Source organism: Sphaeramia orbicularis, chromosome 14 (genome assembly GCF_902148855.1).
Source record: "Sphaeramia orbicularis chromosome 14, fSphaOr1.1, whole genome shotgun sequence".
NCBI lineage: Eukaryota > Metazoa > Chordata > Actinopteri > Kurtiformes > Apogonidae > Sphaeramia > Sphaeramia orbicularis.
The window spans coordinates 15,297,984-15,310,899 of record NC_043970.1 but is presented as its reverse complement, the minus strand read 5'-3'; the positions used below and the strand labels follow the sequence as shown (position 1 = coordinate 15,310,899).

General features: G+C 37.0%; 1 protein-coding gene across 1 annotated transcript in view; it reads left to right on the top strand.

The window, feature by feature from the left end:
* dmpk (DM1 protein kinase) overlaps positions 1 to 12,916 on the top strand; it is a 59,175-nt gene that overhangs the window by 35,008 nt on the left and 11,251 nt on the right. The window contains exons 5-12 of the mRNA XM_030153904.1: positions 963 to 1,111; positions 2,243 to 2,336; positions 3,227 to 3,424; positions 4,109 to 4,357; positions 4,437 to 4,516; positions 5,676 to 5,772; positions 5,857 to 6,011; positions 9,133 to 9,230. Coding sequence (XP_030009764.1) covers positions 963 to 1,111; positions 2,243 to 2,336; positions 3,227 to 3,424; positions 4,109 to 4,357; positions 4,437 to 4,516; positions 5,676 to 5,772; positions 5,857 to 6,011; positions 9,133 to 9,230 — 1,120 coding nt within the window. The remainder of the gene's footprint in view (positions 1 to 962; positions 1,112 to 2,242; positions 2,337 to 3,226; positions 3,425 to 4,108; positions 4,358 to 4,436; positions 4,517 to 5,675; positions 5,773 to 5,856; positions 6,012 to 9,132; positions 9,231 to 12,916) is intronic.

The following is a 12,916-nucleotide window of genomic DNA, read 5'->3' as shown; positions in this document are numbered from 1 at the left end:
CATTTCCAACAAACCCTGAAAATTTAATCCAAATCTGTCCATAACTTTTTGAGTTATGTTGCACACTAACGGACAGACAAACAAACAAACAAACAAACAGACAAACAAACCCTGGCAAAAACATAACCTCCTTGGCGGAGGTAATTAAACATGCTTGAAAAGGAGTAGGAAGAAGTAAAAAGTTATATACTCCTACCCTTTAATCTCATTCAGCCCAGTATGATCACAAATGGGCCAGACCAGTAAAATAATAACAGCCTATAAATAATGACGACTCCAAATTTTTCTTTTTGTTTTAGTGCAAAAAAGGAAAAATATATAATGAAAATGTTTACATTGACAAACTGTCCATTCATAAAAAAAAAATGTGAATAAACTGAACAAATATGAAAAACCTGAAATTTCTTAAGAAAAACAAGAGCAATTCTAACACACAATATTATGCCTCATATTTATCATTTATACATGTGCATTACAGATCACAGTGGAGCTATAAAGGCACAAAACATTTAGTAATTTGAAAAGCACCTAATCAGCCCCCACCCCCCCACGATCATCAATAAAAATTTAATCATTTGTTCCTTGTGCCAGTATCAACATTTGCTGAAAATTTCATGAAAATCCATCCATAACTTTTTGACTTATCTTGCTAACAGACAAACAAAGAAACAAACAAACAAGCAAACAAACAAACCCCGATGAAAACATAACCTCTGCCGTTCCTTGGTGGAGGTAACAAACAGAATATTGGTAAAGTTATTATTTTTATGTATGGGTTATTCTGCTATTATTTCACTGATCTGACCAACGTGCGATCAGTTTGGGCTAAAATTAGCTTTATACACTTGACTGATAATACATTCGGTGGAATTTTTGCGCTTTGTTTGACACCCCTGTCATAGAGGGTCTGCAGGAGAGGGTTTTTGTGTGTGTCTCATTATGCTTTTCCTTTCATCCCTCAGTACCTGGTGATGGATTACTATGTAGGTGGTGACCTGCTGACTTTGCTCAGTAAGTTTGGAGACCGGATCCCAGAGGACATGGCTCAGTTCTACCTGGCTGAGATGGTCATGGCTATTGACTCTGTCCACAGATTGGGTTACGTCCATAGGTACACCTATCTCCTCTGAGAATGAGAGTAACTTTACACAAGATTTATCCCTCAAAGACTTCAACAGAACCAAAAACATTCACTGATCTAAAATCTTTAATAACTTACAAAACACTATTCCCATCGATACAGTTAAATAATTCAGTTATAATGCAGTTTCTCAGCTTTTCAGTGATGTCAGATATGATCCATTTAGGCATGCGGAGACTTTGAGGTGAACATTTGAACACTGTCACTTTATGCAGTTTTGACTGACCTGTAAAACCCACATGGTTTGACAAATGTCAGTGGTTGTAGGCCAGGGGTGTCAAACATTTTAGTTCAGGGGCAACATACAGAAAAAAGTAAAATTACATCATGAAAATGTTTATAAAGTATGAACAAGTACCCTGAAATTTCCTAAAAAAAAAATAAAATAAAATAAAAATAAATAAATAAATAAGTGCAGTTGTAACAATATTATGCCTCATTTTATCATTTACAACGTACATTACAACTTACAGATCACAGTGGATCTACAACAGCACAAAACAGGCGGAATATTGTTAACATTCCACTTATTTCTTTTAAGACATTTCAGGTTGGTCATACTTTCTATGAAAAGATAGTTTGCAAACGTAAACATTTTCATGTAATTTTACTTTTATACACCCAAGCTAAATTTGGAGTTGTCCTTTTTTATAGGTTATGGTGATAGTATTTTACTGGTCTGACCTACTTTAGGTCAAATTGGAGCGTATGTGATCCCTGAACTAAAATGAGTTTGACACCCTCGACTGTTAGCATCTTTGTTGTAATTTTTGCATTTCATTCAATCATTCCACAGGCCAGATTGGATCCTGCAGTGGGCCTATTTTGGCCCACAGGTGATATGTTTAACAGCCCTATTGTAGATGCTTGTGTTTGTGTTCAGTTAATGATATATGTTTCTGAAAAAGTCCCTGATCAGTAAATTAAATATAGGACAATACCTGATTTACACTGAAAAGGCAAAATATAGAGAATACATTTTTTAAGAGGTTGTAAATCATTTTACAAAGGCTCAATGTAGAAAAAAAATGCAAGTTGCCACAAAAATAGTCTATGGCCTTTCGAGGATAAAAGGCTGATTAAAACCTGCATCTCATACAGAGACATCAAACCCGATAACATCCTGGTGACGGCGGATGGACACATCAGACTTGGAGACTTTGGGTCCTGTCTCAGGCTCCTAGAGGACGGGATGGTGAGAGTTCATGTTTATTTTAAAGGTGTGGGAGACTTTCATGACCAATTTTTCATCAAATCTGTCAAACCTCAGTCATATCCTCAGTATCATGAATCTGTAAGTCTTTCTGTGATTACTCACCTGAATCTCTTGCATTACAGTGAACAATTTCAAAGTGTCATCCACCATAAACAAACTGTGTGTTTACAAACAGAGCCAGGAGGTAACTCGGGCATTTTCGGAATTTTGTCGTGACATGCTTTGTGGGAAGCGAAGGCTCGCACCACCGCCTGACAGCCACAGCGGCAGCACAACCATATGACATTATATGGATGAAACAAACACGACGTGGAAACGGCTGAAACCTGGAAATGGCAGGAGGAATATGCATAAAGGGAAGGGAGCTCCTGCCGTTTCTGCGTCGTGTCTGTAGCAGCTGCAGCTGCCAGGTGGCTGCGTGAGCTTCCCTTTCCCACAATGCACGTCACAACAAAATTCCGAAGATGCCAGAGTGACCTCCCGGTTCGGTTTGTAAACACATGGTTTGTTTATGGTGGATGACACTTCGAACTTGTTCACCGTGATGCAAGAGATTCAGGTGAGTAATCGCAGAAAGACTTACAGATTCGTGATACTTAGGCCATGACTGGGGTTTTACAGATCTGATGAAAAATTGGTCACGAAAGTCTCCTGCACCTTGAACAACACAAGAAAAATACAGATTTCCTTTTCTTTTTTGTCAGACAAAGGGGAAAAACAGTTAATTATTTTACCAAAAGTCTGACAAAACAGAAAAGGAAATCTGTATAAGTTCTAGTAGACAGTATGAACCTAATGGGACTAACAAGAAAAAGTAAAAAAAAATCCAGGAAACTTTTTGCATCTGAAAATCTCTTCTGGTTTCTCAGGTTCACTCGTCACTTGCGGTTGGGACCCCGGACTATTTGTCCCCAGAGATTCTGAGGGCAGTGGAGGGAGGTGGAGGCTATGGAACTGAATGTGATTGGTGGGCTCTGGGTATCTGTGCATTTGAGATGTTACTGGGGTCCACACCTTTCTATGCTGAGTCCATCTCTGAAACATACGCCAAGATCATCCACTTTCAGGTACATATTCAGAGGTAGTTTCCATGTATGTCTCCGTATATTGTGGAAAAAAAAAAAGAAGTAGGCACTGTGGTGTCACCTATTAATATCTGACTAATACTTTGACACTGGTCATATGGCTGGGTTTTTGGAACCAGAAGTGATCAGATTTGGACAAGAAGGTGCAGATTGGGAAGAGGAAGAGGTAACGTCATAAAGGTGTTAAATTAACTGGATATTTGTCGAGCTCTCCAACCCTGCTGCCCAAAAAACATTTTCCCCTCAGACCACAATTAAAAAGTAGGCCATTTTATTAGGTACACCTTTTCAACTGATTATTAACAAAAATATGTGTGAGGCTAAATCACATGGCAGCAACTCAGGGATGAAGACATATTAAAAACAATCAGCTGAAATTCAACCCGAGCATCAGAATGGAGAAGAAATGTGATATAAGTGACTTTGAATATGGCATGGTTGTTGGTGCCATCTCTAGAGTTTACAAAAAACAGAAAAGGTACAAAATAGTGGTTAGTAATACAAGCCAGAATAATTTATGCAAGTAGAGCCAAATAACGGGATTAAGACAATAAGAAGGTAAGATATTTCCACGTTGGCTTCATTTCCAACCTGCAGCTGTTGCCCTGTGATCTGAGCAGATTAAAAGAATATATTAAAAATTCAAAGGCTATTTTTAATCCACAGGAGTATTTTGAGTTCCCTCCATCTGGTCCAGAGATTTCAGACAATGCTCGGTCTTTTATCACTGGGCTCATCTGTGAGAGAGATGTCCGTCTGGGGAAGAAAGGCTTCAGTGACTTCAGGAGCCACCCCTTCTTCTGTGGACTAGACTGGGGGTCCCTTCATAAACTCCCAGCACCTTTCCTACCTGAAGTATCTAATCCAACAGACACATCCAACTTTGACCTTTTGGACGACTGTTTGAGTGACATGGTATTGTTTTAACACTTTAATAACAGCAGAAAATATCCATTCAACACGTACAAAAACCCTGAATTGTTGTTTTCTGCAGGAGACATTGTCTGATGTGATGGACAGAGCACCAATAGGAGTCCATTTGGCTTTTGTAGGATTCTCTTACACTGCTACCAGGTGATCTTAAACTCATGCAACACTGGCCTTTATATGAAGTGGTCTTGGGTGTTGTTAACCCTTTCGTGCATACTGGTCACTACAGTGGACATTTATTCAAAGCTGTTCTCTTGTATATTCATGGATTTTAGTGTTTTAGTTCCATATCAGCCAACACAGTGGATGCTTAAATGCATCATCTCATACACTGCAATTCATACCATTGCTGTAACTTTGCTGTTCTTGATAAACTTGATTTACAGGAAAATGTTTGAGTATAAATCAATTCCTTGTTATTGTTATGAGACTATAATTAACAGGGTTTTTTTTTTTAAACAAAAATAATTTTTTGCATATTATCTCCATAAAGTGAGTAACAGCTAATATTAGAGTATGTTAAAATGTGACAAAACATCAGATTAGCAGCATTTTAACCCTTTCATGCATGAATTATGAGAACCTTAGTCAAGATTTTTTTCTTCAGTGTTTAGCCATGAAAAACACAATACGATCAAGTTTTTTTTCCTATGGAGTTACAAAAATATCCATGCATTTAATTTTTGAAGTAAAGAAACATGTGTTTAAAACCCAATATCAGAAAGTGATATGAAAACAATGAAATAAAAACATTTTTAATGCTGCTAATCTGATGTCTTCTCACATTTTAACATATTCTAATGTTAGTAATTACTCACTTCATGGAGATAATATGCAAAAAAAAAACCTTCTTGTCTAACAAATAACAATTGATTTATACTCAAACATGTTACTGCAGATCAGGTTTATCAAGAACAGCACAGTTACAGTAATGATCTGAATTTCAGTGTATGGGATGGTGCATAAGCGTCCACTGTGTTGGCTGATATGGAACTAAAACAACAAAACCCATGAATATACAAGAGAACAGCTGGAGAAGAACTGTCCACTGGAGTGGACAGTGCATGAAAGGGTTAAAAAAAAAAGTTTTCATAGTTTTCACAGTATATCAGTAAATATATGTTTATTTGCTTCAAAAATTAAACGGATGGTGTCCAGCTGAGTGCAATTTACAATCCCATGAAAAATCAGTTCATAAAAAAATTTAATCGCGGTGTTTTTTTCGTGCCTTAGGAGGAATAAAAACACTCACAAAAAATTCTTGATTTATGCATGAAAGGGTTAAATGATCTTCTTTTTACAGCCAGACAGGTGCCATCGACCGCAGTCAAGACATCATGATGCAGATTGACCAGAGAGGGCTCAGAGAATGTGAAAGCCTCTATCCTCCTGAGAAACTGGTGTGAAATTTCTTCTATATGTTCGTTTAACTTGTCCATAACCTCATGAAATGTGTTTGAGATCACTTCCATTTTTGGATTCAGAACCAGCTGTGGCAGCTCAGAGACTCCCTACCAGACAACCTGTCTGCGCTGCTGCAACTCCCTCTGACTCTGGACCAAGGTCCGACTGCATCGACCCACACTGAAGAGGAGGAGGAGACCGACCAAATATCAGGACTCAATGATGACATGCAGAGGTAGCTAAAAAACACTGAGCGTCTAACCTTTATTTAACTAGGTTGGTTCCACTGAGATGAGAGGTCTCTTTTTTCAATGGAAATAGCAGTGATACAGTCACATAATTATAGTCTTACAATAATAAAAGCATTTGCAAACACAGAAAAAACATATACAATCAGTTAAAACATTTATAGGCCAACAGCTTTGGTTCCAGAGTTTTAAAGCTCTCTTTAAAATCAGTCAAAGGAATCAATGTTTTTAGGTGCTACATAAAGCCAATAAAAATCAGCTACCACCCAACATACAGAAACTATTTGCCCATAGAGAGGGAGGCTATGACCTGAGGGGATGTGGAAAAATTCAAAGTCCCAGCAGTCAGGACAACCAGGACAAGTTTGTGTGTATCAGTGTTTGGGGTCAAGCTTTGGAATGGGTTGGGGGTAGACCTCAGCCAGTGTCCAAACGTTCAAAAATTCAAAAAAAATGTACAAAGAAATGGTTTTGTCACAATATCTGGCTCAAGGAAGGGACCGAACATTATTTGGATTGTCAGGTTGTTATATTGTATGGCATGTGTGTGTATACATGAGGGTGTGGACGTGGGCTGGTGTGCAAATGTACATATACACTGGTGTGTATGTATATGTGTATGTGACTGTATGTGTAGGGGTGTACAGGTTTGTAAGGGTGTGTTTATGGATAATCATAATCTTATGTTGTGTAACAGGCACTAACAGTGTGAGGACTGGAATCAGGGGGTAGGACTGGATATGCACTGGCTTCTTCCAACTCCCTTTCAGGCACAACAGTTGTTCTTTTTTCTATTATTCTATTTTTTATTTATTTATTTATTTATTTTTTTACTTTTTTCCCTATGTTTTGTATTATGTTTGTGTCTGAAATAAACTAAACTAAAAAGATGGAGCTCAGACTTAAGCTTGTTCCAGGCATCAGGAGCTGAAAACCGCAAATATTTATTTCCTAATTCAGTCCTTATCTTTGGAATGAACAGTTTCCAAGTCTTCATTGTGCATTGATTACCATGATTTCAGGTTAACAGTGAGCACAGGAAAGAAGGAAGTCTCCCCAAAACTGCTTTTTAAATGATATTTTACCAGTGGAGATGCAACTACAAAGCACAAAACATTTAGTAACAGGCATAGAGTTTTAATTATTTATGCATTTTTGTGATTGCATTTTACTGATCTGATCCACTTGAGACTGAAATAGGCTGTTTGTGACCCCTGAATTAAAATGATTTTGACACTGCTGTTTATTAATAACTTCAGTGTAATTTTTGCATTTGACAAATTCATCCCACGGGCTGGATCAGACTGTTTGGTGGACCAGCTTTGGCCTGTGGGCCACATGTTTGACACCCCTGATCTGAACAACAAAAGGTAGCAGAAGTCTGACTGAAATGTCAGATGAAACTTGATTTTACAAGTAAAGTTGAATCTAAAGACTGTGTTCAGGAATAACAGAAGAGTTAGGAAAGTTAGTAGTGAATTTAAGTGGGATCAGTGAACTCCATCTGTATTTGTATCTGTAACACAATAATAGATAGATAGATAGATAGATAGATAGATAGATAGATAGATAGATAGATAGATAGATAGATAGATAGATAGATAGATAGATAGATAGATAGATAGATAGATAGATAGATAGATAGATAGATAGATAGATAGATAGATAGATAGATAGATAGATAGATAGATAGATAGATAGATAGATAGATAGATAGATAGATAGATAGATAGATAGATAGATAGATAGGGGCCAAAACACGGTATTCAAAATCTCTCTGACGGGACATTTTACAGACAATTTGACAGATTAGTGTTGCTAAATGACCCATATTTTTACTTTTAAATTCATTTTTGCTGTAGTTGGACCATAAGGGATTATCCAAAACAAGGAGCTACTTTATATTGAAATAAATGTTGGAATGGCAATCAATTAAAGTTTGATTGCTGATAGGACATTACTGTGTTTTGGCCCATAGATAGATAGAGAGAAAGACAGACAGACAGACAGACAGACAGACAGAGACTGACTGATTCCTAAGAGTACTTTTTAGTTCCACAAACTATTAATATGTGGTACTTAAACTACAGTTACTTTTTAAAAACCAATAAATTGCTTAATTATCACAAATTTCTAGTTGATTTAAAGTTCATGTGTTTATAGTTCATCATAGTAGGTGGTGTATACAGCCCTTTCTTAGAGTTGACAACAGGAAAATCAAGTAGAAAAACATAAGATTGGGGAAGGGAAAATACCAACAGCTTATGAAAACTCTCACTTGTATTAAATAAAACTTTATTAATATTGGATCTACATGTTCCAGTTATAAGTGTTTGGTGTTTTTCACCTATTTTCGCCCTTTTAGAAAACAGAGAATATGCAACCTGTGTTTTCTGGTCCTTTTTTATTTTAAAAACACACTTCAGGGAGTGAATCAAAAACAAAATGTTCCACTGTGGAACTGTTTTCATCTATGTTTACTGGTTTTCACTCTACTCTGATGTTATGAAAAATAAGAGGTCGAGGAAAAACTGACTCTCTGTCCTCCGTGCCAGACGAAACATCACACTGCTTTTGTGTTACATCATGATAATAGTCCTATACATTCAGAGTGAGGTTCAGTCTACAATATTGTGTAAACATTAATTCACAGTTATATTTAATGATGAATGAATCAATGGATACTTTGTAATAAGGGCATGTCTTCTGGAAGTTGTAGTGAAATACTTTCCCTGATCATGTTCACGTTCGTGTGTTAACCATAAAATGTTGAAAATAACTGTAAAATTACAGAACTAAGTAATATGTTGATATGTTTTGGCTCCAGGTGAAATCATGATGCCAGATGTTTTGACATAAATTGCCATGTAATAGTCTTATCAAGACAAAAACATGAACATACTGATTATGTTTTTATGCCAGTTGTATGACTTTATGTTTGAACACATACAGTAAAGGTGAATTAAATGTTGGAAAAAGTCAAGCATCCATTGCAGGGACGTTACATCATCTTGGCTGCACCGACTTTGGATGAAAAACAGCTGAAATAAAGTAGGAAGAAGATGATATGATGAAACTCAGTCTTTTCTCTCTGTTTTTATCCACCAGGCGGTTGCAAGAAGCAGAGAGGAGATACTGTGAGTTGGAAAAAGAAATGGAGAAGTTGAAAGAAGAGATGCAGGACTGGAGGGCCCCCAAAGAGACAGGCAAGGGATTGACTCCGCCCCTTCTTCATCATGCCATCGTCTTCGTCATCAGTACCTTCATGGCCATCCATTCCCTGCAGCTTGGACTGCACCTTTCTTATGCTGCTTTCAGTAGAGCAGGGGTCTCAAACTCATCTTCTTTCAGGGGCCACATTCAGCCTGATTTGATCTCCAGTGGGCCAGACCAGTAAAATAATTGCACAATAACCTATAAATAATGACAACTCCATATTTTTGTCTTTGTTTTAGTGCAAAAAACCTCCCATTAAATGATGAAAATACTTACGTTTATAAACTATCAAAAAAAAAAACAGTATGAATAACCTGAAAAAAATGAAAATTATTGAGAAAAATAAGTGCAGTTTTAAAATATTATGCCTCAACTTATCATTTTTACATGTGCATTACGGATTGAATCTACAAAGACACTAATCGCTTAGTAACAGGCAGAAAATTGTTAAAATTGTGCTTAATTTTCTTAAGACATTTCAGGGTGTTCATATTTGTTCAGGTTATTCATATTTTATTGTTGCAGGATAGTTTGTAAATGTAAATATTTTCATAATTTAATGTTATTTTTTGTATTAAAACAAAGACAAAAATTTGAAGTTGTCATTATTTATAGACATAATGTAATTATTTTTTTCACATCAAAAGGAGTCATTATGTTTTGTAAGATATTTTACTTGAGATCATACTGGTCTGCATGTGGAACCTGAACTAAAATGAATCTGTGGAATTTTTGCACTTTGCAAATTCATCCCATGGGCCGGATTGGAAACTTTGGCGGGCCGCATTTAGCCCCCGGGCCGCATGTTTGAGACCCCTGCAGTAGAGTTTAGTTATGACATCCTCAGCATAAAGACACCTAAGTAAATAGGTGTTCCAACTTGGCATCCACAAAATACTATGGTATGGATTAGGGATGCACCGATACCAATACCAGCATTGGGTATCGGGTCCGATACTCAGATGTGTACTTGTACTCGTACTCATAAAAGTACTCCGATACAACCACACCGATACCACTTACGGCACTGTGACATTCACAGTTAAGTGCAGCAGGTACGCAGCGGAGGAGTAATGTCAGCAGTGGAGATTTTTTAAAATAAATGACGGTGACAAAAGTAATACTGAATGCAAGTAACATTAAAGACACAAATGGATACGGACGGAGCGTTCTGTCCGTCTTCTGCGTACATTCCATCCGTTTTCCAGGTGCTCACGGATGCGTACCCAGACACAGAATACCACCAGGAACCGTGGATGTAGAGCAGGGGTCTCAAACATGCGGCCCGGGTGCCAAATGCGGCCCGCCAAAGGTTCCAATCTGGCCCGTGTGTAGCAAAGTGCAAAAATTCCACAGTCAAGGCTGTCAGATTTATTTTAGTTAAGGTTCCACATACAGACTAATATGATCTCCAGTAAAAAAAAAAAAAACAGCGCAATAACCTACAGACTATAATGACTCCATATTTTCTTCTTGTGTGAAAAAAAAAAAAAATCTTACATTATGCCTATAAATAATGACGACTTCAAATGTTTGTCTTTGTTTTAGTGCAAAAAATAACATTAAATTATGAAAATATTTACATTTATAACCTGTCCTGTAACAATAAAACATGAATAACCTGAACAAATATGAACAACCTGAAATGTCTAAAGAAAATTAAGCACAATTGTAACAATTTTCTGCCTGTTCCTCAGTGTTTAGTGTCGTTGTAGATCCGATCCATAATGCACATGTAGAAATGATAAGTTGAGGCAGAATATTGTTAAAATTGCACAAATTTTTCTTAAGAAATTTCATTTTTTCAGGTTATTCACATCTTTTTTGTTTGGATAGTTTATAAAAGTAAGTATTTGCATAATTTAATGGGGGTTTTTTGCACTAAAACAAAGACAGCAATTTGGAGTTGTCATTATTTATAGGTTATTATGTTATTATTTAACTGGTTCAGCCCACTGGAGATCAAATCGGGCTGAATCTGGGCCCTGAAAGAAAATGAGTTTGAGACCCCTGATGTAGAGAATCTGTACAAAGAGCGACTGTGTGAGTTAGAAAAAACACTACTGACAGATTTATGACAACTACTAGGCCTGTAATGGTACACAAAATTTTCGGTTCGGTACATTTTTGGTTTTCAAAGCCACGGTTCGTTTTTTTTTTTCGGTTCGGTACGGGAAGAAAGAAAACCCCTCAAAATATCTATTAATGCATTTATGAATTTTTTTAACATTTTTTCCCCCAATTTTTGGAGACAATAGAATACAGAAAAACAGGAATAATATAATTCTGCTGCTACAAATCAAATAGATAATAAAATAAATTATTAATATTACTAAATGTATTTTAAACATTAGTATTGCACTTTTCCCTGAAAGGTAGTTTTGAACAAACAAGAAGAATCTAATCACAGTTCTGTCAGTTCACATTCTGCATAAAAATAACAAAAAATTCCACATGAAGTGCAACATTAACAAGAGGGTAAACTGGTATTCTGTTTAAACATGCTGAAGAGAAACTTTGACAACACAATGAACCAAATTATTTATTTTAGGACACAGAACAAACTGTTTAGGACACTGTGTGTATTTGTGTGTGCCTATGTGCACGGGGGATTTTTTTTTTTTTGTCCGAGCCGGGGGGTGGGGGGGGCGCAGTTATATATCTGGGGGTGCGGTCCATAACTAACGTAATGAATGCTGTCGTGAAACGAAAGTGAAACTTTACATACTTTCAACATTCTATTTATTCCTCTATTATACAGCGTGTGTGATAGACAGACAAGACAGACAGACAGAGCTAGTGTAAGTGTTTTAGAACTACCGTAGTTCCTAGGGGCCAAACAACGGCCGTCTTATTAACGTCTCTTTCCTCGTTGTTGTCTTTCACTTGAACCTGAACTGATCCAAACTGGACTGTACTGATGGTGGAGGGTCTTCAGTCTCTTCTTTCCAGGTTCACATCATATTTGTTGTTGTTTTTTTTAACCTTATATCAGCTGCCATTTCATATTTCGGGTCAGTGTGTGCTCCTTCAATATGTCCATGTGAAACTTCTGCGGATTTAAAGTTCCGCATCAAATGACGTCTTTCATTCCTTTTTCTTTTTCTCATCATACTGTGCCGTTTCAGTACAGCTGTGTACCGAACCGAACAGGTGCGTACCGAAACGGTTCGGTTCGGTACATGTACCGTTACAGGCCTAACAACTACCCTCATCAGTATCAATATCAACATTGGTATCCACATTAGTATTACCTCTGTCGTCTCCATGTTTAATATTACTGACTTTCTTCTTCCGAAAAAACTTTACTTTTCTTCGTGGTATTTGTTCAGTATGGTTAATTAAGAGCAGCGCCCTCTGGTGGATTGATTGAGAAACGCTCATTCCAACACATTAAATGTCAGTAGCAGCAGTGTGTTACAGTCAGACTAATGACAGCGAGAGTAAAACACATTTTCAAAAGTAACTAAGAACTGTAATGGTATTATTAAGTACTCGTATCAGTACTCGGTATCAGCAGGTACTCAAATGTAAGTACTTGTACTTGTACTTGTACGCGGTCTGGAAAAAAGTGGTATCGGTGCATCCCTAGTATGGATGTAGCAAATTTGCAACCCGGTCACCAGAATAAAGCGTTGTTAGAATATATTCATTGTCCCTAAGGACCAGTTTGGTT